The sequence below is a fragment of the Caretta caretta genome, chromosome 11, assembly GCF_965140235.1.
Source record: "Caretta caretta isolate rCarCar2 chromosome 11, rCarCar1.hap1, whole genome shotgun sequence".
Taxonomy (NCBI): domain Eukaryota; kingdom Metazoa; phylum Chordata; order Testudines; family Cheloniidae; genus Caretta; species Caretta caretta.
In genome coordinates, this window is record NC_134216.1 from 57,477,550 (window position 1) to 57,501,574 (window position 24,025).

Sequence of the window (24,025 nt, forward strand, 5' to 3'; positions counted from 1 at the left end):
AATTTTGTGGCAACTTTTTGAGGTTTCAAATTTTGTCTTTGTTCAGCACTGGCATGGAAATTTTTGTGAAATGGAATTGTGCTGAAACATCTGTTTTCAGATGAAAAAGGTCAAGTTTTTGATTTGGGCCTCTCTCTCTCACCCTCACCACAGAGTCCAGAAACCCTACCATTGAAAATTTCACTGAAATAAATTTCCATTAAACATTTTGGCTACAACTAAAAGCATTTTGTCAAAAAATGTTTAGTTGGAAATGTTTCAACCATCTCTAATGTCCACATGCTATTTTTCTATAGGGCTATATCATTCCATGCACAGAATTGATTGTGCTCACTCAATGAGCAGCTATCAAATATTTTGTTTTCTCTTTGTTTAATATTTGGTCCCATCCATGCCTCATTTACTGAACTGTATCCAAACCCTTCTCTTAAGACAGAATTATTGAACTCCACATGTACTTTTCTATAGCACTCATCACCACAGTATCTAAGTCTTTCACAAATATTAATGAATGAATTTTCACAATAGGCCTGTGAGTTCCACATCCATCAATTTACACCCGCACAATTCATCAGCAGGGTTGGAACCTTTTGTTCTACCACACAGGCCTTTTCCACTTGAGCTAAGTAACTGACAGCAATAGTAGTGTCATCCTATATGTGGACCAGCAGTAGAAGAGGAAGGGACACTCTGCCAGTAGGTTTCAAATATATTTGCCAATAGCAAAGGAATGGTGAGACTTAGGAAGCCTGGGTTCCATTGCAGACTATGGCAGGGAGAGTCTCTAGTGGGCACAGGCTCTTCTGCACATACCCCCAAGCTTGATCCCTTTCTGATACATCCCTTTGAACCTGTCCCTATCCTGTCTCTCCCCCACTCCAGACTCCTCATTCCAATCTCTTTTTCCTCACCTAACCAGTTCCAGTCTCCACTGCCCTCAGTCTTCTCATCGCAGACCCACCTCTTTCCCAGCAAGCCCTTGTCTCCACCCTTATCCAGTCCCAGTCACCTTGCCCAGCCATTCCCAGTTCCCTCCTAACTGCCCTGGATCCTTACCCCTACTCTTTTTGCCTAGCTAGTCCAACTGCCCCCGTCCTGGCTCCTCATCTGATCTGTCTCAAACCTCACCCTAGCCTCCTGTGTCCCCCTCACCCACATGCCTCATCTTCACTGGCTCCCAGTCCCAGTCTCCATCCTTGGGCTCCTCATCCAATCTCAGCAGTATTGTTTCCCCCAGCCCCTTGTCCCAGTCTCTTTGCCCAAGCTGTCTCCGTTCTCTCCCATCACCCCGCATCCAATGTCAGACTCCTGCCTCACCTCCTTCTCCCCAACCCACCAGTTTTCAAGTCCAGTCCCCCTCCAGCTTTTTATCCTCACCTTCTGCCTCCCAGTCATCCCCATTTCTATCCCAGTCTCCTTGCCCAGACAGTCACAGTCTCTGCTCCCAGCTCCAATTCCCAGTCTCCCTCTCCTTCCACTTGTCACTACCCCAGTCCGGCTTTTTTCCTCAAGGCAATGGAATCAGGCAGCTTCCTCTTCCATGCTCTCTGGGTCCAGCAAGGGATAAATGGGAGCACAGAAGAGAGTCTCCCTGCTCTCTGTTCAGGTGCCCAGACAGGGCACAGCCCACAGCAATCCAGAGCTGCAATTGCAGGGAAAATCCTGTTCAGCTCCAGGATGAAGTATGCGCAGTGTAGACAGAATCTTTGTGGAATTTGGCTGCTAAAATCTAAAGCTGTATCTACACTACAGACCTTAAAGCTGCGCTGCTGCAAGGTCTCTTGTGTAGCCTCTCTATGCTGGCAGAAGAGAGCTCTCCCACCAGCACCATTAAACCACCCCCAAAGAGCGGTGGTAGTTATATTGGCAGGAGACTCTCTCCTGCCAACATAGCGCTGTCCACACTGGCATCTTTGTTGGTCAGGGGTGTTTTTTCCCCCACTCCTCTAAATGACAAAAGCTTTGCCAACAAAAGTGCAGTGTAAGACATAGCTAAGTCTCTACTGAGAATGTGTGAAGTGCAATTTTTCAAAGATTTATAACTAGGCCAAATTTTTGGGTGGATTTTCATGGAATGGCAAAAGGCACATCTCTGACTCAAAGGTCACCTCCTGTGCCAAATTAAGTCCCTGTTCCAAAGCATGGTGGGCACTAAAGTTTTTTTTCAAAGGAAAGGTCACCAGAATTGCTTTAACATGGGCCAAACAACAGATTTGCTACACATTACTGGAAAACCCTGAACCGTTTTGGCTGAAATTTTTCAAAAAAGTTCAGCCTGAGGCAGACACCTGGCATGGAAAATTTCAGCTCAAATGGTTAAAGCCTAGCAAAGTTATAATCAACAGAACACAGGGTCTTATAATGGGAATTGACATGGAAACCTTAAGAACAAGGTGCTACTATCACTGAATATAGCTGATATTTATTTATATTTTTTGTTTGTCCGTCTCTTAAATAGAAGCCTGTTTATTTCATATTTTCCAGGTACCCTATCCTAAATCTGTCTTTAAAAAGTCCAAATCATACCTTCTCTGAGCACTGGATATACTTTTAAAAAAAATATTGAGCTTTCTTTTTGGACAGAGTCTGCTACCTTTCCTCATGCTGAACAGTATTTTACATCAGGAATAGTCCCATACAAATCAATGTGACTACTTCTTGAGTAAGACACTTACACACATGGGATAGCATATCAGATTACTGAGTGCTTAGTTACCATTCTACTAAGTTTTTCTATAAAAAAAAAAAACCTAGATTTTTTTTTAAAAAAGAAACAGCTTCCTTGTCAAAATAAAGAGGATGGCTGTGTACTTGCAACTGAATATATAATTCCAGAGCATGAAATAATGTTAAAAATTAGAGGTGGGCACTCAAAATAGGATGGATGGAGAAAGGGATAGAGTGCTTTCTAACAAAGGAGAAGAGAAACAGGATGTCAAAAAGTTTTAAATAGAATAATCTGGCAGTAAAAATGGCTCAATTTTAAATTTTCAACTTAAAGACAAGGTTTCAAAAATTAAAATTAAAATACTTTAAACAATCAATCATACTTTCAGGAAAAATAACTCAAAACATGCACAGAATCCTGGGAAGTTGAACTAGGAAGAAAAAACTGGTGGAGGAAAAATACGCAAGATTCACAGTCTCAAGGATGAATGATATGGATTACACAACTTGCTTTATAAAAATGGACAACTGGTTCAGATTAATAAAGGAACTGACACAAACATACAGCAGATTGGGCTGGTTATACTTTGGCACACTTGATACCTAACCAGTTTGCAACAATCAGGCATTGCAAAGAATGAACTGACCCTAAGTTTCACAATGGGCAGCCGCTAGCTGGTTCGCTGAAGATGGATCTTGGCCACGTGGGAAGGACTGGACAAGAAAATCAGTACATCTTGAGTAGAGCTGCCAAAATGGCTTAATAATGAATGCTCCACAATGTCTGTCAAGTAAAGAGAGAGAATATACAGATCAGAGAAACTGGAGGGAAAAACTAAGCTGAAATGAGAGCAGACTACAAATACAGAAAAAGAATAGATGGTAAAGAAAGTACAGAAGGAAACAATGTACAGATAGACAGAAGACATTTCCCTGAACCAACACACATTAATATGAAATGCATCAAAATTACTCAATGGAGTTCAAACAATATTTCTGTTGTACAGACTGAGACAAGCAGATTGTGTGGGGAGACAGAACCCATAAGTTATGTTCCCAGTGTTGTGAGAGACTGGTTGCGTAACCTTGAGCAAGACACTTATCTTCACTGTGCCTCAGTTTTCTCACCTGTAAAATGAGTATAATAATACTTACCCACATCAAAAGTATATTGTGAGGCTTAATTCAAGTACTTTGAGATTTCTGGTAAAAAAAAATGTTTTAAAAGTGCAGAGTATATATTAATGGCTACTGACTTTTTCACAATGCCCATCCCATGACTTCACCTTAAAAAATGCCACAATAAAATCATAGCCCTAATTATATTAACTATAAATAAAGCAAAGCATTTTGGTTCATTGGGGTTTTATTCCAAAGTCTGAAAGTCTTTTGAATTCAAATGAATTCTCAGAACAAACATGACTGAAAGGTCCAGGTATCTTTCCTGAACCCAAGGATACTCCACTCAGAGGTGAGTCATCTTCAGAGACAATTCTTGAAGAAATGATCACCACACCTACAAGACTGACTAGCAGTACTTACAGATTTCAGAATTGTTCTCTTGGAAGAGGCACCTAGCTTAGTTCCAACATAAAAAGAATGATTTTGAATTATGAGTCCCATGCACAGCTTTGGAAATGTCAGAAATGGACACAGGTTTTCCACATAAAATGTAGAAGCTAACTTTGTCCTATTAGAAAAGGCTTTGAGACCATTTGGTGAAGGAACGCCTTGCCATAACAGCACTAAATGCAAAGTCTGATCTATTTAGACAATCTGTAGACTGAGATGGTTGCTTTTGGGGACAAATCTAAAAGGGATGCAAACAAGGCACAACCAGAAGTTATGGTCTTGATGCAGGAACCACATTGTGAAATGCAGGAAATCAGACTAGATGATTATAATGGGCCTTTTGGCCTTAAAATTATGAATCTATTATGGTAATTTGTGGAAGGACTTTGTCTTATCCATACAGCTCAATACTCCTAACATTCAGAGCGTAATTCTCCTTTCATTCATCTCCAGTTTAACTCCACTTATGGCATGGGAGTTGCTCCTAAGCTACATTGGTACAAAGTGAGAGAATGCAGCAACCTGATTTGTGCAGTGCCCAGATACCATAAAAATACATACAATATGTATGTATTGCACGTTTGATATGAGTTGCTCAAAGTCACTGTGCAGTAAACCCAAGTGCTCCTAATGTAAAGCAGAACTCATACATTATTGCAGTAAAGAGAGAATGACCTTCCAGACCTGCAGGCTTGGGTGCTAGAAGGGAAGGTGGGGAGGAGAGGGAGAGAGAGAGTGTGTGTGCATGCACAGGCAACCCCCACCCACAAGTCTGATGGTCCTGGAGTGTGCAACCCCACCCACCCACCTAACCCTCAGCCTAACCCTCCTTTTCCCCTCTGAGACCCTGCCCCCCCCCCCACCTACTCAGCTCTCCTGGAGTCTGTCTCCCAATCCTCCTGGAACCTTTACCTTCCCACCCTACTTCTCACTTTACCCTCCCCACTGGCCCTCAGGTGATGGGTCTATCCTGTTTCCTGAATCTGGCCAGTCCCCAGCACCAGGAGGAACCACCCCACACTTTCTGCAGGCTGCAGGTGAGGGCCTGGCTGCCAGCCTGCAGCACAACACAGAACAGGTCACCAAGATGCCAGCCAGCTGAACTATGGTATACTCACTCCCAGCAAGGTTTTAAAAAGTGGGGGCACGTGGGGGCACATGGCCCCCCCCTGCTTTTTAATGGGTCTTTGCTCCTCCTCACCCGGTGCATATTCCTGCAAGGTGAAAAAACCAAGGCCATTTAAAAACAAAAGTAGTGGCAACTCCGATGTTCTGAACAACATGAATTAGAACTGTGGGTAGCTTATTTAAAACCCTAGAAAATTCTGAATCCACTGGTGAACTGAACTGGTTGTGACTGGACTACATTCAGTTCTGGGCTCCTAATTAGCTGAAAGATGTTGAGAAAATGAAGAGAGTTAAGAGAGAAGCTACAAAAATAGTGAGGGGATGGAAATAATTACATGTAAGGAAATATTAGGAGAGTTACATTTGTATAACTCTGGATTAAATAGCTGATATGGCCTATTCTAACAACAAAAAAAGAGAGATCCTCATTCTTAGAAATGCTCTGATTCAATTCTAGACAAAGCTAAAAATATGACTGCAGTCCTTAATTTTTTTTTAACAGTATCTTAGAACAATCTCAGGCAGTAAAGAAAGCAAAATCCTTAAAAAAAACAGAAAAACCTGCCTACCTTTGACAGCAAAATGACTTAACTTGCAAGATAAAAAGTTACTTTCCTGCAGAGAACTTACGAGTCATAATAAAGAGTGTTACCATCAGTATAAAAAAAATACAAAAAACCCCAAACCCAACCCACAAAACCCCAAAACAACATATGGTTGATGACACTGGCATCTGTTATACTTGATCGGCACATATGTCTCCATCTCGGGGCATCTGTCTCATCTAGAATCTAACTTAACAGCAGAGGCTTTATTCTAGAGGTTAACTTTTACACAGAACAATTTTTAATAAAGCAGATGAATGTCATGTCAAAGAATGGTTCAGTAAAAAAGTGTAGAAAATAAGCATAATCTCACAAAAGTCATTTTTTAAAGCTTCTGTACACATGAAGTGGAAGGTAAACTGGATACTACAAGCACTATGATCATCATGACACTTAATGGTATGGGGCATACATGATCAGGATTTAATGAAATATCACACCTCCAATTTACTTTACCGATGCCAGTAACATTGATGAAGATGCTTACTATGTATAAAAATATAAAAAAGAGTTACGAAGATGACCTACAGAAAGAAAAGGGAGATGTTTCTTGAGTGTATGAATCACTCCTACAAGTAGTATTCTTCACAGATTCATACTTAGCCTCTGATTTTTTTATTCTAGCTCCCTAATTTTAATTCAAGACTATATTTAATGCTCTAGCCCCCTCTACTGGAAATCTCTAATGGATATAGGTCTTCCATTAATGGGAGATTTTTCAGAATTTTTAAATTTCCTATTTACAAGGAAGTCCACCGTGCAGAGCAATGAAAGGGAACTCACACACACATATAAAAGGATTGGCTGTGTTTATCACATTGTTTATAAAATGGAGATGAATTCTGGAGCTGGAGGTGTTTCTATAAGGATTCCTTGGAGGCAGCTTGGTGCTCGCCTGGAGTGAGCTGTAATACCCCAAGAGGGGGGAAGTTTTGCTATTTTGTAGCATTCTCAGATGCATCCCAAAACCCATTAAAAATCCCCTGAGGATATGGCTTGTTCATGCCATCTTTCTGCTATGGCTTTGGTTCTTTGGAGGCAGAACACCAGGGTACTCCTGCCATCAAGGGAGTGAAGTGTCCTGTCTTTGGGAAAAGCATGGGGTTTTGAGAAGAATACAAGTAAGTGATTGATGTGGAACTCAGTTACAATCTATAACTCAAGGGAAATTTTCTCTTTGTGGAATACTGTATAAGGAGAGTCTGCTATCATGGCTGCTAGCTCACTGACCCTTCTGGCCAAAGTGATGGCCACTAAGAGTGCCACTTTCATGGACAGATGGGTCATGGCACGTTGCCAAAGGTTCGAAGGATGGACCTGTGAGTGGTGACAGGAAAAGACTGAGATCCTATTGAGGCATAGGTTTAATGACCGGTGGGAAAGTCATGATCAAGCCCTTCATAAATTGCACAGTAGCCAGGTATGTAAAGACAGAAAGTCCCCCTACTGGAGGGAGAAAAGCACTAATTGCTGCTACGTGTACTTCCAGTAAACTCAGGGCCAGACTTGAAGATTTTAAGGAAAGGAGATAGTCTAGACTAACTGGAATACACACAGCACCTAGTGAATGTTGGTGGGAACATACCCAGGCCAAAAAACGCCACCATTTAGCCAGGTAGCATGTTCTAGTAGAATCTTTTCTACTTTAGTTATTTCCTGAACGCAGGGTGGATGGGTGGGAGCATGAGTGTTCTATTTCCAACGCCTATCCAAATACAAGGCTGTGAAGTGGAGTGAGCACAGGTTGGGGTGCTTGATCTCCACTCCCTCTCCCCCATCCTGAGTTAGGAGATCCTGAAACAGGTGGATCCTGATAGTGTGCGCATCATTAGAATTCCATGAACCAGAACTGTCTGGCCCAGTAGGGTGCTAGGAGGATGATGGTGGCTCTGTTGCAACAGATCTTCCATACAACCTGTGGTAGCAGAAGGATGGGAGGAAAGGTGTATATGATCCAGAGGAGCCTATGGCTCCCCTGGAACAATACCCAGAGAGCTTTTCGTTAATCTGGGGTGCAAAGAGGTCCCCCAACGGAGTTCCCCACTGTGAGAATATATTAGTTAGAACTGTGTAGTTGATCTCCCATTTGTGGTCTGCAGATAAGCACCTGCTCACCTTGTTTGTCAGGGAGGTGTGGACATCCAGCAGGTATGTAGCCTGTATTGTAATGTGGTTTCTGATACACCAGTTCCAAAGTCTGATTGCTTCCAGGCAGAGGAGCTACAGGTGATATGAACCTTGCCTCGCCACTAGGGGGAAGATCACCTGCAAAGTCAGGAGTGGTGAGCATTGTATGCTTAATGTGTGTATTCTGTTTAGGTAACTGTTAATACATAGAGGTTAAGGATATTATTGTGTAAGGCTCTTTCACTAGGAAAAGACCCGGTAGAGCCCTGAGTCCACCGGGAATGGCTGTTAGCCATGAGCACATGGAGGGGTAGAGCCTGGAACCCAGAGAGGGGTAAATTTGGGTCCCTTACTTCCTGAGCACCCAAAAGAGAGAGTAGTGGTGGCGAGAGACCTAAGTTGTGCAGGTAAGTCTTTTTTGGGGATTAGGAAATATGGGGAGAAGAACCCTCTCCCTTGGTCCTGAGGTGGGACGCACTCTATCAACCCTCAGAATACAAGGAATTCCACCTCTTATTGAAGACTCCGTTGGTGAGAGTGGTTCCCAAAGGGGGATCAGGAAGGCGGCTGCTGAAGAGGGAAGAAAAGAAACTCTATGAAGTATCCCTGGTAGTCTCCAGGACCCAACTCTGTCTGGTGATCTTGTTCCAGCTGAGGGCGAATGAAGTAAGACATCCTCCAAAGATGACAGGAGAGGAAGTTGATGGCATCATTGGTGATACGTGGGTCTTGACATGCATGTCAAAAATGGCCTTTGGGCTGTGGTTGGAAATAAGTGGAGGGATCTGAGGAACAGGATCTCTGAATCCTCTGTCATTTATGCAGACTCAGGTGGACGCTAGTAATATGCAATGTGTGAAGGGGGTGGTCATGGTCTAAAGCAGTGTTTTTAAAGCTGGGTTGCAGAACTGGGTTGCAGCATGTAAGGCACTGGGTCTCCTTCCTCAGCACCCAGGGACCCTATCAGCACTGCTGACTGGGACGTTAAAAGTCCCGTTGGCGGTGCTGCCCAGCTAAGGCAGGCTAGTGTCTACCTGTTCCGACACTGCGCTGTGCCCTGGAAGCGGCCAGCAGTGGGTCCAGCTTCTAGGCAGGGGGGCCATCAGGCTCTGTGCACTGCCCCCCGCCCCGAGCACCGGCACATGGGAGCTGGGGGTGGTGGTGCATGCAGGCGAGAGCCATGCGGAGCCTCTTGCGCACCTCTGCCTAGGAGCTGGACCTGCTGCTGGCCACTTCCAGGGCACACTGCAGCCTGCAGTGCCAGGACAGATGGGAAGCCTGCCTCTGCACCCTGGCTGTGCTGCTGACTGGGAGCCGCCGGAGCTAAGCCTGGGCCCCAACCCTGTGCCCCAATCCCCTGCCCCAGCCCTGAGCCCCCCAAACCCAGAACCCCTTCCTGCACCCCAAACCCTTCATCCCTGGCCCCACCCCAGAGCCTGCACCCCTAGTCCAGAGCCCTGATCCTCCTCCCAGGCAACCCCCTGCCCCAGCCCTGAGACCACACCCCAAATTTCCCCTCCCACACCCTCATCCCCAGCTCCATTGGGTCACAGGCATCAACAATTTTCTTCAACTGGGTCCCCACAATAAAAGTGTGAAAACCACTGGTCTAAAGGGCTGTCTCTAGTGTTTCCTCCGGGGGATGGAGTGTAAATTCCCAGGGATCACAGAGTGGATCTTGAATCCTTTAGAGAATGCAGGGATTTATACATCTTTTCATTAAAAAGGTTGGACTCATCAAAAGGGAAGTCGTAGATGGTGGACCTCTCTAGAAAAGCCTGACAACTGGAGCCACAAGTCCCTTTGCATGACCAGCCCTGTGGCTAAATTTCTGGAAACTGAGTTCTTTCTGTAGCTACCTGTATCATCACCAAGGTAGGGGCAGGATGGGAAAACAAAAAGTCAGCTCCTTTGGCAGGAACAAAATAACATCTTTTGGCTCTTTTTGGTGTTGGAACACAAGATGCTGGTGTGTGCCAAACTGCTCTGGCCAGTTCCAATATAGCCTTGTTAACTGGAAGGGCCACACTGGTCGGTGTAAAGTCCAAGAGTCGGTGTTGAGAGCGCTGGACCTCTTCAAATAGGACCTGTGGACCATTAGTGACCCATTGCAACAGCTCCTGATACTAATGGTGGAAGTTGATGAAGGAGTGATGGCATTGTCTGGAGATGATGAGGAAGCCCCCTCAGAACCAGTTCCAGCTCTTCCTCTTTGTACCCTAATGGAACTAGCTGACGAGAGGAGAGGAGCAGTACAATTCCTGAGAGAGGTCTGGTCACCTGCCATGGGGTCCCAAAGGCCCCAATAAGGCCTCAAGGAGGGATCCATTGGCCATGGTGGCCCCCCGGGCAAACAGTACCAGCTCCCTTTGGGGGGGGTTATATCCAGAGGGATGGTAAGAACAGCTTGTCAGGGCTCCTGTGCCTTACTGGAGATACCGGTGCAGCTGTCTCCTCTGATTCCTTCAATTCCAAGTTTGCAGTGGTGGTACCATCAGTACTGGGCGCTCCTGCCCGATGGGTGGAGATGTAACTGCTCCTGGGACATCAGTAACGATCACACTCTGGGATAAGAATGTCCCTCAGGAGGAGAAGGCCTGAAAGGAGTGGAGATTGCGGGGAGGAGAAGAATATATCCGATGGTGTACTAAGGTCTCCGTATGGCCGAGAGTCTGGGGAGTTCCAGCAGAAACACCTGAAGGACGAGGCTTGTCTGTCACAGCCGGTCGGTCTTTGAATAAACAAGGTTGTACCAATGATGTATCTGGACCTGTAATTGTAGATGAGACTGAAGAGTGTATGTCTTTCCACTTCAGTCCTGAAGGTCTTCGGCGGAGCCAGTTCCGTGGGTTCCATATGTGACATCTCACCCAAGCTGGACCGGCTAAGGAAGGAAACGCATTTCTTATGGACAATCCTCTGTGAGGATCTGTCCTTACACCCATGAGATTGCCCCTTACTGTCATGGGAAGTCTTGTAGGAGGAATCCTTGGGCTTTGGTGCTAAAGGTTCTTCTCCAAGGCCTGTGCTTGGAGAGGCACTGCTGGTTGGTTGAGGCTGATGTACACAGAGGGAGGGTATTCCAGGCCCAGGTCAGAGCGAGGACTCATAGTCTCCTCCATTAGGAACATTTTTAGTTAGAACTCTGATCTTTCTAATTCTGGGTGGAAAGCATTGACAGATACTGCACTTCAAAGACATACGTGCGTCGTACAGGCATCATTGATGATCGTCACTGAGGAGAAGGAGCGAGAAGATACAATTTTTGAATCCCAGGATTCTGGGCATAGTCCTGGGACCGGGGAGCATTTTCCCTGAATGGCGGGTGACGGAACTATCTTATACTAACTATAACTACTAAGCTAAGATATAAAAACTATTTATGAAGAGTTTATTTTACAGGTTATGCACGGAGTGAAGGATGACACAATTCTGACTCGGGTCATGTGCTGATAAGCAGGAACTGAAGAGGCATCTACCCACCCTGCCTCTTTTATCCTCGGTCGGGAGCACGAGGGAAGCTACTGAGCATGTACGGGTCAACGAATATTGCATTGAAGAATTTCTGGACTCGGGCACATGGCATGCATGCGTATCCCACATGTAGAATACACAAAGGGATCATCACTCAACAAACATACAATTATTTTAATCTTTCATTAACTGATGTTTGTTCTGAGTTTTGATGATGTAAGGTGCTATTATGTTTTCACAAACACAGGAACAGTCATACCAAATCAGATCAGTGATCCCTTTAGTCCCATACCCTTGTTTCTGACCGTGGCCAGTCCCAGATGTTTCAGAGGAAAAGTAAGAAACCTCAAAGTGGACAATTAAAGACTAACCTGCCTTAAGGATAAATCCCTTCCTAACCCCAGAAAGTTAGTGGCTGCTTTATGCTTTGAAGCACAAAGGGTTATACCACATCTAATTTGTCTTTAAACCTATCCAGCACAACTGTGGATGATCTCATTAGCCATACAATGTTTATTACTTTTTGCATTACAACTAAACTCTTGGCCTCAATGATATTTAGTTCCACAGGTTAATAATACAGTATGTAAAAAAGTATTTCCTTTTCCTTCTGTTTTAAATCTATTTTTCAATTTCATTGGATAGCCCCTTGTTTTTGTTTTCTATACCATTCATTATTGGGGGAGCTGGTATTTATCCCCTAAATTAAGTTGCCTAACATACTTTGCATTATGAAGGATTCTTGTGACCTTTTCTTTGAGATGATCTCACAGCTCATTTGTTTGTAGGAGTCCTTTGATATTTGGAAGGGGGAAATACCCTCAGGCTAAAGCAGCGCCTGCTTTTTGTTAACATCCTGAAAATATGCTAGAATATTAAAGGCATGATTTTGTCATACAGAAGCTGTGCTTGTCTGTCCCTCTCTCAGCAAGTTCAGCTATATATTTTAAAATTCTATTTTTAATTATTATGTCAGTCAACTTTCTCCTAGAGAAGTAAGGCTCACTAGTCTATAAGTCCCTGTACCATCCCTAAAGTCTTTTTTAAAGATAAGTACTGCCATTTGTTAACCTTTAGTCCTCTGGAATAGCAGCTGATCTTCATAAGAGATGGCATATTTTTTAAATTTCTTCAGATAACCTCCATCTTCAGAAATACTGGTGATTTGTTACTTTTTAATTTATCAATTATTTCCAGCTCTTCCTCATTTGACACCTTATTTTCTGACTGTCTCATACTTATTACCTGAATCGAATAATTCCAAGGTGGGTATCTCCCCAACATCCTCTGTGGTGAAAACTAATGCAAAGAAATAGTTAGTTCCTCTGCAACATTCTTGTCCTCTTTACTTACCACCTGGCAGTACGTAAGACCAAAAGAAAAGAAAAAGACTACAGAGCTTACTTTAACCGGCTCAGGCTGCATCACAGGTGTTGGCATAGCTATGGCACTCTGGGCATAAACTTGGTGATATGCTGCTTGAACTCCATGATCAGAATATGGCTGTCAAAAAAAACCCAAACATTTTTTATAGGAAGATTTTTAAGAGTACAAAAGCATGCTCTACATTTGTATGTTTTTGTAAGCTCTCTTATGATTTAAACTGCTAAAAATTGTGGACTAAGTTAACCTGACTACCTATCATTAATCAAGGATTTTTTTTAATTTATTTTTTCCCCCATTGCAGAACAGGTTTTGGTAAATCACTTAATATTGCACACTTGTTTATCAGTGCCACCCACCTTTCTTCCTAACGTGGAAGCCCATTAAAGAGATTAATTTCTGTACTATGAATTCAGTTTACTCATAACTGTAAAGGAACAGTATATAAATGTATTACATTAATATCGAAACTCCGTAACCAATATTTTCGGCTCATTTTAAAAATTTACTCAGGAAAGATGCAGAATGCTTTTTTCTTCAACAGGTGTATTGTATGCATGTAGCTTTCCCCAATATCAATAGACTATATACCTGTGGATTGAAGGCATGATACAGCCATGTTTTCCTAAATTAATTCTGGTTTTATTTGTAGTTGATCTGCCTCCTAAAATTTCTTTGTACATAATTGGTAACCTTCTGATTCATGCACAACTGGTAGAGCATGCAAGATAAATATAAAATTAGCCAGCAAAGGAGCAGTGTGTGCAGTTGCATAGGAATGTCAATATACATTTGTTTTAGAGAAAAAAAAAGTGCAGGCTTCTGCATATACTGTTTGTCATTTGCTATAATTTTTAGTGAAAAATACTTGACTTCACCCCCCCGCTCCCCATAGTCCTTCTAGCTGCTTTAGTGATTAATTCTTTTAATGAAAGAATACTATGCCAATATATCAAAATAATTGTACAGGTCTTTTGCCGTAGCTCCATTTTCAGTAAAACATATTGCTATATTTTCCTTCCACTTCTTATATATTCAATTACTAACAAATGGTTTTATCAGAAATTTTCTAATACTTTCTCTCCAATCTAAAAATTAACAATTTTTGGAAAAAAAAAAGACTGCAAAAAAAGGATTGCTGTTGACTAAGAAGTAAAGATTCATATGCACAAAACAGCAGAAAAGATTTAATTTTTAGAACCTGGAAAACCTTACGATTCTAATCCCCAGAATTGTCAAACACCACGTTCCTCCACAGAAAAGTATTCCAGCGAATTTATATTCTTAGAAGCATTCAGATCGGACTATAACCATTCAACAGTCCTAACAAGCAGTTCAGTCTGGATTTATTCATTTTGAACTGTTAGCGTGAATGTGGAACTAGCAGAAACATTTAACCTAGTCCTCCCACTGCTGCCCACAATCCAGTGGCAGCCTTTCAAAATATTTCAAAATCCAGTGTTTCTGCTAGGAAGCCGTGCCAGGAATTCTGAGATAGGTAACCAAGAGGCACTGCGATTGCAATGACTTAAAACAATACTAGTGTGGGCATGGAGAAAAAGTGCAAAGGGTTGTAAACTTCTGCATGGCTGATGTAGTTGCACTGAATTGTTTGTACTTAAATTGGTTCTGTTTAACCGGTTCAAATAAAAAATGTTCAAGTTTCTATTGCATATAAGTATATATATTGTATATAAAAGTTCCATGAAAGTACCTCTGGAACTGCAGCTTCCATTAGAGAGAAAGGAGGAGGTACACATCCACTGTCCTGTGCAATTTCTAGTGGCTGATAAATAACTTCAGAAGGGTGAAGATAAAAGAATGAGGTTGAAGAGGCAGGAGACTGAAATAAAACAAGATTTAGTACACGTTACTGAACTGTGCCAGTGGTAAGCAACACCAAACTAAAGACTTAAATAACTGACACTGAATTTTAGGCAACTTAAAAAAATATTTAAAAGTTTTAGATACTACATTTGGCTTCAACTCCCCTTGCTATTTTTGTATTTTTACAATCAAATTTTCGTCTTTTAAAAATGTCTCTCCTCTGCTATGTGAAGAGCTGACGCAAACAAAAGGGAAAAGTAACCGACCGACCATACAGGGGAAATAATTAAGATGATTTTACATGAAGTTCTGTCAAAAGCACTCAGTCAACAAACTGTAAAAATAAATATTCTCCTCATTCAGTTATAGTAATCTTAGATACTACTGTAAAAAATTAAAAATTAAAGTTTGCACATACAAGTATGAATTTTAAAATTGATGGTGTTGCTTTAACATTTTAATCCCAGGGCAATTTGGTAGAAAAGAAGAAAGAGAAAACACAAAAGTCAGAAAGCAAGAGAGAGTAAGAAAGTTTTCTAAGCACATTCAAAGTGAACTGATGTACTTTTAAAAGTAACTAAAATATAAAAAGTTGTTTAAGATTCCAAATCCATAACTGAAAAAATATATAAACTTAAAATATATTTAAAAACACATTATTAAAGGAAATTGAAAGGTTGTTTTTTTTAAAATCCATGCAAAAATTTGATAGTTTTCTGTTTTTCCTGCAATAGTTAACAAAAAAAACCCCAAACAACTGAAGTAGAAGAGGAAATATTGCTTTGTGTACTCGTGACATCATACATTCCCACAATAAAAATACAAAAACCTGAATACCAGTTGTGGCGTTTAAATAGGAAATAAAGCAATTTTCAAGTTTTTTTTTTTAAACTTATCCATTTGTTATTTTTAGGTCTACCCATGCATAGTGTTAATCTTTTAGGATATTATGAAGGTATTGATAAAGACTTAAGTTAAAATTGTGTTGAGATTTACACTTAAAGCAGGATGAACATTCCTGCATTCCACACTGTAACGACTAAATTTAGTCTTCAAATTTACAATCACAACTCTTCAGAGAAGAAGTTAATTTTATCCCCCCACACATTTAAAAAACAAAAGGAAACTCCCTCCACAAAAAAATGTTATTAAGTTAGTTAAGGTTGCATTTCCTATGAATGCAATTACTACCTTACCAAACATTAGATTTCACAGCCTAACAACAAATTCACTTTAATTTTTAGCATAGAACCACTCACAATGCACATATGTACGCAAAACCATAATTCTATCCTACTATCTCATGTAAAATATTACATGTATCTATAAATTAACAATCTTGCTTAGTTCGTCAAGCACTGTGTAAGTTTGTGGTGCTAAACTAAGTGTCCAGTCTTGTAAATATTTAATTACATGAGTGAAAATTTTCATAATTGGAACAAGTCTTAACTTTGCACACATGCCCTAAAAAGCTTAAAATTATTGGCTCTCGGCCTGCATGAAGCTCAACAAGCACAAACTCCTGTGCCTATACTGTACTCCATAAAAGCGTAGCTATCCATGCTTACTGATTCTGATGAAGGATCAGGGCATTGAAAAGTTTGTATTTATTACAATGTTTTTTCAGCTCAACTTTAGCAATAAGATACCATGAATAATTTTTGGGTTTTGTTGACGTGGCTGAATCATAAAACAAATAATTGAACAGGTGTAAAAAATTTCCTCACACATACCCTCACAAAAAAACCTCAGATAAAATAAAAAAAGACATAAAATGTTTTCAGTTTGGCCTAGATCTGTTATTAATCGAGAGAACATTAAAAAAACAAAGACCATTACAAAGAGAGTCCTGTTTCATGTTCCCCCAAGATTGTATCATGTGATGGTCAGCTGTTCCAATCTTGCTGGCTTGTCTTGCATGAAACAACACGAGATTTAGTTCCATCTTGGAAAAGGGGACTTCTGTCTTGCAATTCTTCATAGATGTAAGCGGGTCCTTAAGAGGGAGTCTGAAATTTGTAAGCCCCAATGAAAATGGCATTCTTCAGACTCCACTTGCATTGGTATATTTGCTTTAGGCTTACCCAACTGGTGACTGAGTTGAGTAACTCTTTGATATGAATAGCTTTCATATTAGTAGCTTCCACTACAGTGCACAGTGGAGAGAAGATCTCTGGGAATAGAACTGGTCTTCTCTTCTTTTTCTTGTTTGTACATGCCACTGCTGTAGTGCTGTCATATTACTAGGACAAGCTTCTGGGAGGCTCTGACAGTTTGGAGGATATGTCTGTGTCAACTTATGAATTTCAGCTTTGGCTTGTGAACACCATTTCTATTTGTAAGAAGACGTAACTCACCCTCTTCAATAACTGTGGTTCTTCAAGATGTGTGTCCCTATGGGTACTTCATGCTAGGTGCGCTTGCGCCCACTGCACCTTTGATCAGAGATTTCACATAGCAGTTTCCGTTAGGCTCATGCATGCACGTTACTCAGTCTTGTGCATCGCACCATTGTTATATAGGACCGCATGGGCCGAAATGCCCTCAATTCCTTCTCAAGCTTCATGACAGATAATTCCAAAGACAAAGGAAAGGAGTATGGGTAGTGGAGCACACACAGGGACATGCATCTCAAAGAACCACAGTTCCTGCACAGAGTGAGTAGCCATTTCTTCTTTGAGTAGTGTCCCTATGGGTGCTTCTCTCCAGATGGCTACTGAGAAGTTCCCCTTAAGGAGGAGGGGGCTTTGGAGTGAGTCCAATACAGAAGAAACACCAGCAGAGCCAAATACAGCATCGGAAGCGGAGTCATGAGTTCATGCATAATGCTCAGCAAAGAGATATATATATATATATATATATAGAGAGAGAGAGAGATCCAAGTCGCAGCTCTACGTATCTCAATAATGGGAACATTTTTCAGAAAGGCTACTGAAATAGAAATGGACCTTGTAGAAAGTGTTTGTATGTTCGAGGGTGCTTGGAGATTGCAAGGTTGGTAGCAACAATGAATACAGTCGGATATGCACCTAGAGAGTCTTTGTTTATAAATTGCTGACCCTTTTGATCTGTCTTCAATTGAGACAATTTGGGGGACTTTCTAAAACAATTAGTCCTGTCAAGATAGACGACCAGCGCTCTTCTAATACTGAGTGCGTGTAACAGTGCTTCCTTCTTACCCAGCTCCGGTGTAGGGTAAAAGACCGGAAGATGAAGGTTAATGTGGAATTCTGAAGATGCTTTTGGTAAGAGCTTGGAGTGTGGTCATAATATGACTGTGTCTTTGAAAAATACAGTGAAAGGGGAGTATGCCATAAGGGCCCCTATTTCCCTAACTTGCTGGCTTGACATAATGGCTACCAGAAATGCCGTTTTCACTGATAAATGGAGGAGCAAACAGGTAGTCAGTGGCTCAAACAGTGTCCTCAAGTTGGGATTCCAAATCAGAATAGGACATTTGACTTGTGGGAAGAGATTTCTGACTCCCCTGAGGAATCTTATTGAAGTTGAGTGAGCAAACACAGAATAACCCTCTATTAGAGAGCGGAAAGCTGCCAAGTGGACCCTAACAGAGCTCAACAACAAACCTGAGTAGTTAAATCCAGGATGTAGTCCAGTATATCTGACAGCGATGAGGTTGCTGGTGGAATGTGCTTTAGGTCACACCAGAAGCAAAATCTTGTCCATTTTTGCGAGTAAGTGTAGGGGGTAGACAGTTTCCTGCTACGTAACAGTACTCTTTTTACTCCCCCTGAACAGGCTGTTTCTAAACCTGCAAATCATTGAGTAGCCATGCTTTGAGGTGAAGCACTCTGAGATTGGGGTGAAGGATCTTTCCGTCTTTTTGGGAAAGAAGATAAGGAGCAGTCCAGAGAATGATCAATGAACAAGAAGCCAGCTTTATGAGGGTAAGGAAACGATGTCCGTCTGGGCCAGGGTGGAACTATTATAATAACTCTGGCTTTGTCCTCCTCTTTCTTGAGCAGAACTTTGGATATTAGAGGAGTCGGAGGGAATGCACACAGTAGACCTGACAACCACAGAAAGTGAAAGGCATCACCCCAAGGACTGGAGACCCAGGCCACCTCTGGGGCAGAACTGAGCACATTTCTTGTTTCTGGCCATGGAGAACAGATCTATCTGAGGGATGCCACATTCCATTGTACTCAATCACATATTTTGGCAATCTATTTCCCACTTACATGCTGATCGCCTGGGACGTAAGCTGCTGTGATGATGATCTTATTGCATATGCACTAATTCCAAAACTTTGACAGCTTCGGCACAGAGGGAAGGGGGATCTTCCCCTCTTTGTCAGCTGATATAGAACATGCATGACCTGTTGTTCAGCACGACCTGTATGTATTTGCCCCAATCAATGGCAGAAATTAGAGACAGCCATATCTGACTGCCTTGAGTTCTAGGATGTTGATGTGCAGAAGACATTGCTCAACTCCCTAACAGAAGAGCAGGGACAGACAAGGTTCTGGGGGCTGTTTTAAAAAGGACATGCTCTTGAGGAAAAGGAAGCCATTTCTTCTACGGAAACAAATGACCCAAAAAAGGAAAATGGAGGCAACAGAGACTTTACTTAAATGTCTTGGACCAAACCCAAGACCCACAAAGTAGGGTGAGATAACACTGAAAGGGATTACGTTCAGGTGTGTTTTTGTTTTCCATAGGTCTGTAACTCTCTTGTGCCTTTTAAGAGGTGTATGTGACCATGTCTACACTAGCGAGTTTACAGCAGCACAGCTGTACTGATGCAGCTGCACCGCTGTAAGATCGCTCGTGTAGCCACTTGATGCTGATGGAAGAGAGCTCTCCCACCGACATAATAAAACCACCTCCACGAGCGGTGGTAGCTATGTCGGCGTGCAACTTTGCTGATGTAGCACTTAAGGAAGATGCTATCTACACTGACAAGAGAAGCTCTCCCACTGGCATAGGCAGTCCACTTCCCCAAGAGGCAGTAGCTATGCTGACAGGAGAAGCCCTCCCATTGACATAACACTGTCTACATGGGAATTCGATTGGTATAACTGGGTTGCTCCTTTTTCCACACCCCTCAGCGATGCATTTATATCAACCTAGGTTTGTAGTGCAGACCAGGGCTAAGGCTGGGGCCAAATGGTGACAGACGCCACTGCTATTAGACTAACCAGGGCATGTCTAATTGCCCTGTGTTTCAGGAACTTAATATTCCCTTTGAGTTCAGACTCAAAATCCCTTGGATGGCAAGATTCCCCATCCATATAAACTAGAGAACTCCTGTAAGCTGGACAAAGCTCTCCTGTGGTAAAGAAATACTATGTGAATAAACAAACTGGATGTGATATTTTATTAAATTGTACTATATCCCTTCCATTATGCCAGGAAATACTGCATGATTGCATTACTGAGATATAGCAAACAATATTAACCTGAACAGTGCTGATTAACTGCCTTGGGAGATATCATTTCATCAATGAATTATGTACAAGTGAATTAAAAATTGAAAAAGCATACTGTGCATTCAAACAAGGAAAGCAATGACCAAATGCTGTAATTATAAAATATATTTACCTGTGGAACACTCCATTGCCACTGCCCTGAAAGATACTGTGCAGGTGCCTAGGTTCATAAAAATAAGATAGTTCATTATTTCATAATTCAAACATTCTTATATGGAAAACACACAGACCTTTCAAATACGTTGTTTTGAAAATAAAACAGACACTGGCAGGTCTTAGCTGATGAAAAGGATGTAAGGTAAAATTTTCAAAAGAGTCCGAGTAATTTAGGCGCATAAGTCCTATTGACTTTCAATGGGACTCCGGTTTGGGCACTTTTGAAAATGGCACTTAGGATCCTACATCACTTAAGCACATTTGAAAATTAATTTTTTTAAAATAAATAAAACAGATAAAATACGAAGTTTTACTACAATTCAAAAGTATTTTTAAAACTTTGCAACAGTCCTATTTTTAAAGATATTTTTATCATGGCCACAACTGATCAATAAAGCCAGAAACTTTCCAGAGAACTCTTCTTCCAATTAAGCATTGGTTGAAGTGAGCTGTGGCTCACGAAAGCTCATGCTCAAATAAATTGATTAGTCTCTAAGGTGCCACAAGTACTCCTTTTCTTTTAACAACCTGTGAACCCCTTTCACTAAAATGTCATGTCTCGCGAACCCCCTCCTAAAAATGAATATTTCCAGGAATTTTATCCTTTACCTGAGTATAAATTATAAAAGCAGTGATCTTGGAAATATAAAATTTGTTTTTAAAACATCCTTATTACACATTATTTATTATTAATTACTATTTATCATGACGCTATTTTTATTACATTATGAAAACAGCAACACTCTTCCAAGATCTCACTTTCGTAGCTTGTAACGCTTTGAACAAGCCTGTTATAAGACAAGGCTCCTATGTTTCATCAAGGAGTACCGCATGAAGGTATTTACGAAGCCAACTCAAAGAGTTCCTCCTACACAAGCATTCAGATCTTGAGCAGTCCAGGCAAACAACACGCGTTACAACAAAGCTTAAACTTGTTCTTCATATTAATTTTAAAAACCATACTAAAAATAAATGCCTATTTAATTTTAAAAACAGCAAAAAATATCCACCTCCCTTTCCATTTCTTATAAGGAGTCTTGAAGTTTAAATCTCCTCAGTGTGATAGATATGCTTGCTTTGATCTGCTTAGCTCTTGGAAGTCCAGGGGCTCTGGGCTGCTGGCCCCTAGGGACAGCTCTGTTCACCATTAGGGAATTTTTTCCCAAGAACCCCCTATAACATTTCATGAACCACTGCAATAAGGTCCCAAATCTGCAAACTACTGGTGAGAACCCTTGTGCATGCATAAGTCCCTTTAACATCAGTGAGACTGCATGGGTGTTAGAATTCACACTGGTGCATCTAGTTGTAGGATCAAGTTCTAAACCCTTCGTGATTTCCAACTTTGTATGATTTGTTCACCATTTTTTTAAGCAAGGATGGGACTGACCCAGCTATCTAGCATTACCATAAAGAAAGGACCAGAGTTCATTCCAAGTAGGCAGGGAGAAAATTCAATCCCAGTGAGGGGTTGCAGGAATGGAATACCGCAGTGTGCTATCTACTGTTACTTTAAATTTTAGGTATTGCACTGGTAAACTTTGAAGGGAGCATTGTTTGGCCAGAGGGACAGATGCTACGAATTTATGGTTTTGAGAGAATGGTGAAAGCAAAACTAGACAGTTGGAGAGAATGAGAGGGTTACTCACCTTGTGCAGTAACTGAGGTTCTTCGAGATGTGTATCCCTGTGGGTGCTCCACTTTAGGTGATTATGCACCCGGTGCCTCTAATGGGAGAATTTTGACAGAAGTACCTGGCTGGGCTGCACATGCATTCTCCCCGTCTTGTGCCTGTTGTGGTAGTTGATTAGCGCTGTGCAGCCCCCCCCCCCCCCGCAGTTCCTTCTCTATTGCAGAGGACTAATTAGAACTCCGAAGTAGAGGGGAAGAGGGAGGGTAGTGGAGCACCCACAGGGACACACAAATCTCGAAGAACCTCAGTTACTGCACAAGGTGAGTAACCCTCTCTTCTTCTTCGAGTGATGTTCCTGTGGGTGCTCCACTTTAGGTGACTGTAGGTGGAAGGAGGGGTTCGGAGTTAATTCTCAATGGACGATAGGACTATGTGTCCAAGCCAAGTGTCGGATGCTGAGACTTGGTCAATGACATAGTGTTGTATGAACATGTGGGGTGATGTCCAAGTAGTTGCTTTGCATATGTTACTCCAGGGGGAATTCTGCACCAAAAAATCCAAAATTCCGTGCCAAAAAATCCGAAATTCTGCGTATTTTATTTGTCAAAATCATGCAATATAATTACACCAGTTTCACTTATGTTGGTAATTAATTTAAACTACCATACAGAAAAAAAATCATAATAACTGTTCAGATTTCTTAAACACATGAAAGTTAAGTTACAAAGGTAACCAAGACCCTGCATTCCAGTTATAATGGATTTTCATTTAAATTACATTACTTTTATTTTGGTGTTCTGTAAAGTAGACTGTCGATTTAAATTGCTCTGACTTGCACACATGAAAGTCATACAGTTTTGCTAATCATTGTTCTGCATTTTTTTAAAAATGGATAAGTAAAATAGATCCTGAGCTGTAATCTAACCCCATTGTGCCTCTCTGGTACAGGAAAAAAAGCTAGAAAGGACACAGACCTTCCTAGTGAGGATTCCGTTACTGTCATTTACAATAAGGGCACATCTTCACTGGCAACGTTAAAGCGCTGCTGCGGTAGCACTTTAATGTGGCTTGTGTACTCGTGGCATAGCTCTGGGAGAAAAAAAACACCTCCATGAGGAAAGTAGCTACCAGCTACCAGGATTACTTTGGCTTGATCATATCTGATCTTGTGTATGACACTGGGCAGTGGCGGGATGGAAGGGAAGGCATATAGGAGAGGTGCGTCCCATCAGATGAAAAAAGCATCTCCTCTGGATTTTGGTCCCAGACCTGCTCTAGAGCAAAATGTTGGACACTTGCTGTTCCGGCTCATAGCAAATAGGTCTATTGAGGGGAACCCCCATTGCTGAAATATGTTCTGGATCACTGAGGTGTTTATTTCCCACTCATGGTTGCGTGAAAACTTTCAGCTTAGCGTTTCTGCTGTGATGGTCTGAGATCCTGGTAGGTAAGTGGCTGATATGCTGATGTTGTGTCGGATGCACCATGTCCACAACTTTATGACTTCTGTGCATAGAGAGTGCGATCTTGCTCCTCCCTGTTTGTTTATGTGGAACATGCAGGCCACATTGTCTGTCATGATCTGTTTGGTTTTGTTTTCAATTAGAGGCATAAAGTGTGCATAGACATTGTGAACTGTTAGCAGCTCCAGAATGTTGATGTGGAGAGTTGATTCCGAAGGAAACCACCTGCCCTGTGCTGTGAGGCTGTTTAAATGGACAGCCCAACCCAGAAGGGAGGCGTCTGTTGTAATTATCATGGGGGGGGGCATTTTGTGTGTGTGGGTACACCACTGTAACGAGTCCTTGACCTTCACTGGCATGCTTAGGAGTTTGTTCAGTCTGTGTTTGTGTGGAATGTACACTGTCCTGAGCCAAGCTTGCAGGAAGAGCATGCATAGTCTGGCATGATTTACTACATATGTGGTCACCGCCATGTGACCTAGTAGATGAAGGCAGATCCTGGCAGATACTTGTGGACTGTGTATCATGGTATCAATC

The 24,025-nt window shown here is 41.8% G+C and overlaps 1 protein-coding gene across 1 annotated transcript in view; it reads right to left on the reverse strand.

Moving 5' to 3' along the window:
* Positions 1-3,427: 3,427 nt before the first annotated feature.
* The window catches only part of BOLL (boule RNA binding protein), a 69,592-nt gene continuing 48,994 nt past the window's right edge, over positions 3,428-24,025 (reverse strand). The window contains exons 8-11 of the mRNA XM_075118048.1: positions 20,349-20,396; positions 14,671-14,799; positions 12,978-13,076; positions 3,428-3,451 (exon numbers count right to left, since the gene is read on the reverse strand). Of these exons, the coding sequence (XP_074974149.1) occupies positions 3,428-3,451; positions 12,978-13,076; positions 14,671-14,799; positions 20,349-20,396 (300 nt within the window). The remainder of the gene's footprint in view (positions 3,452-12,977; positions 13,077-14,670; positions 14,800-20,348; positions 20,397-24,025) is intronic.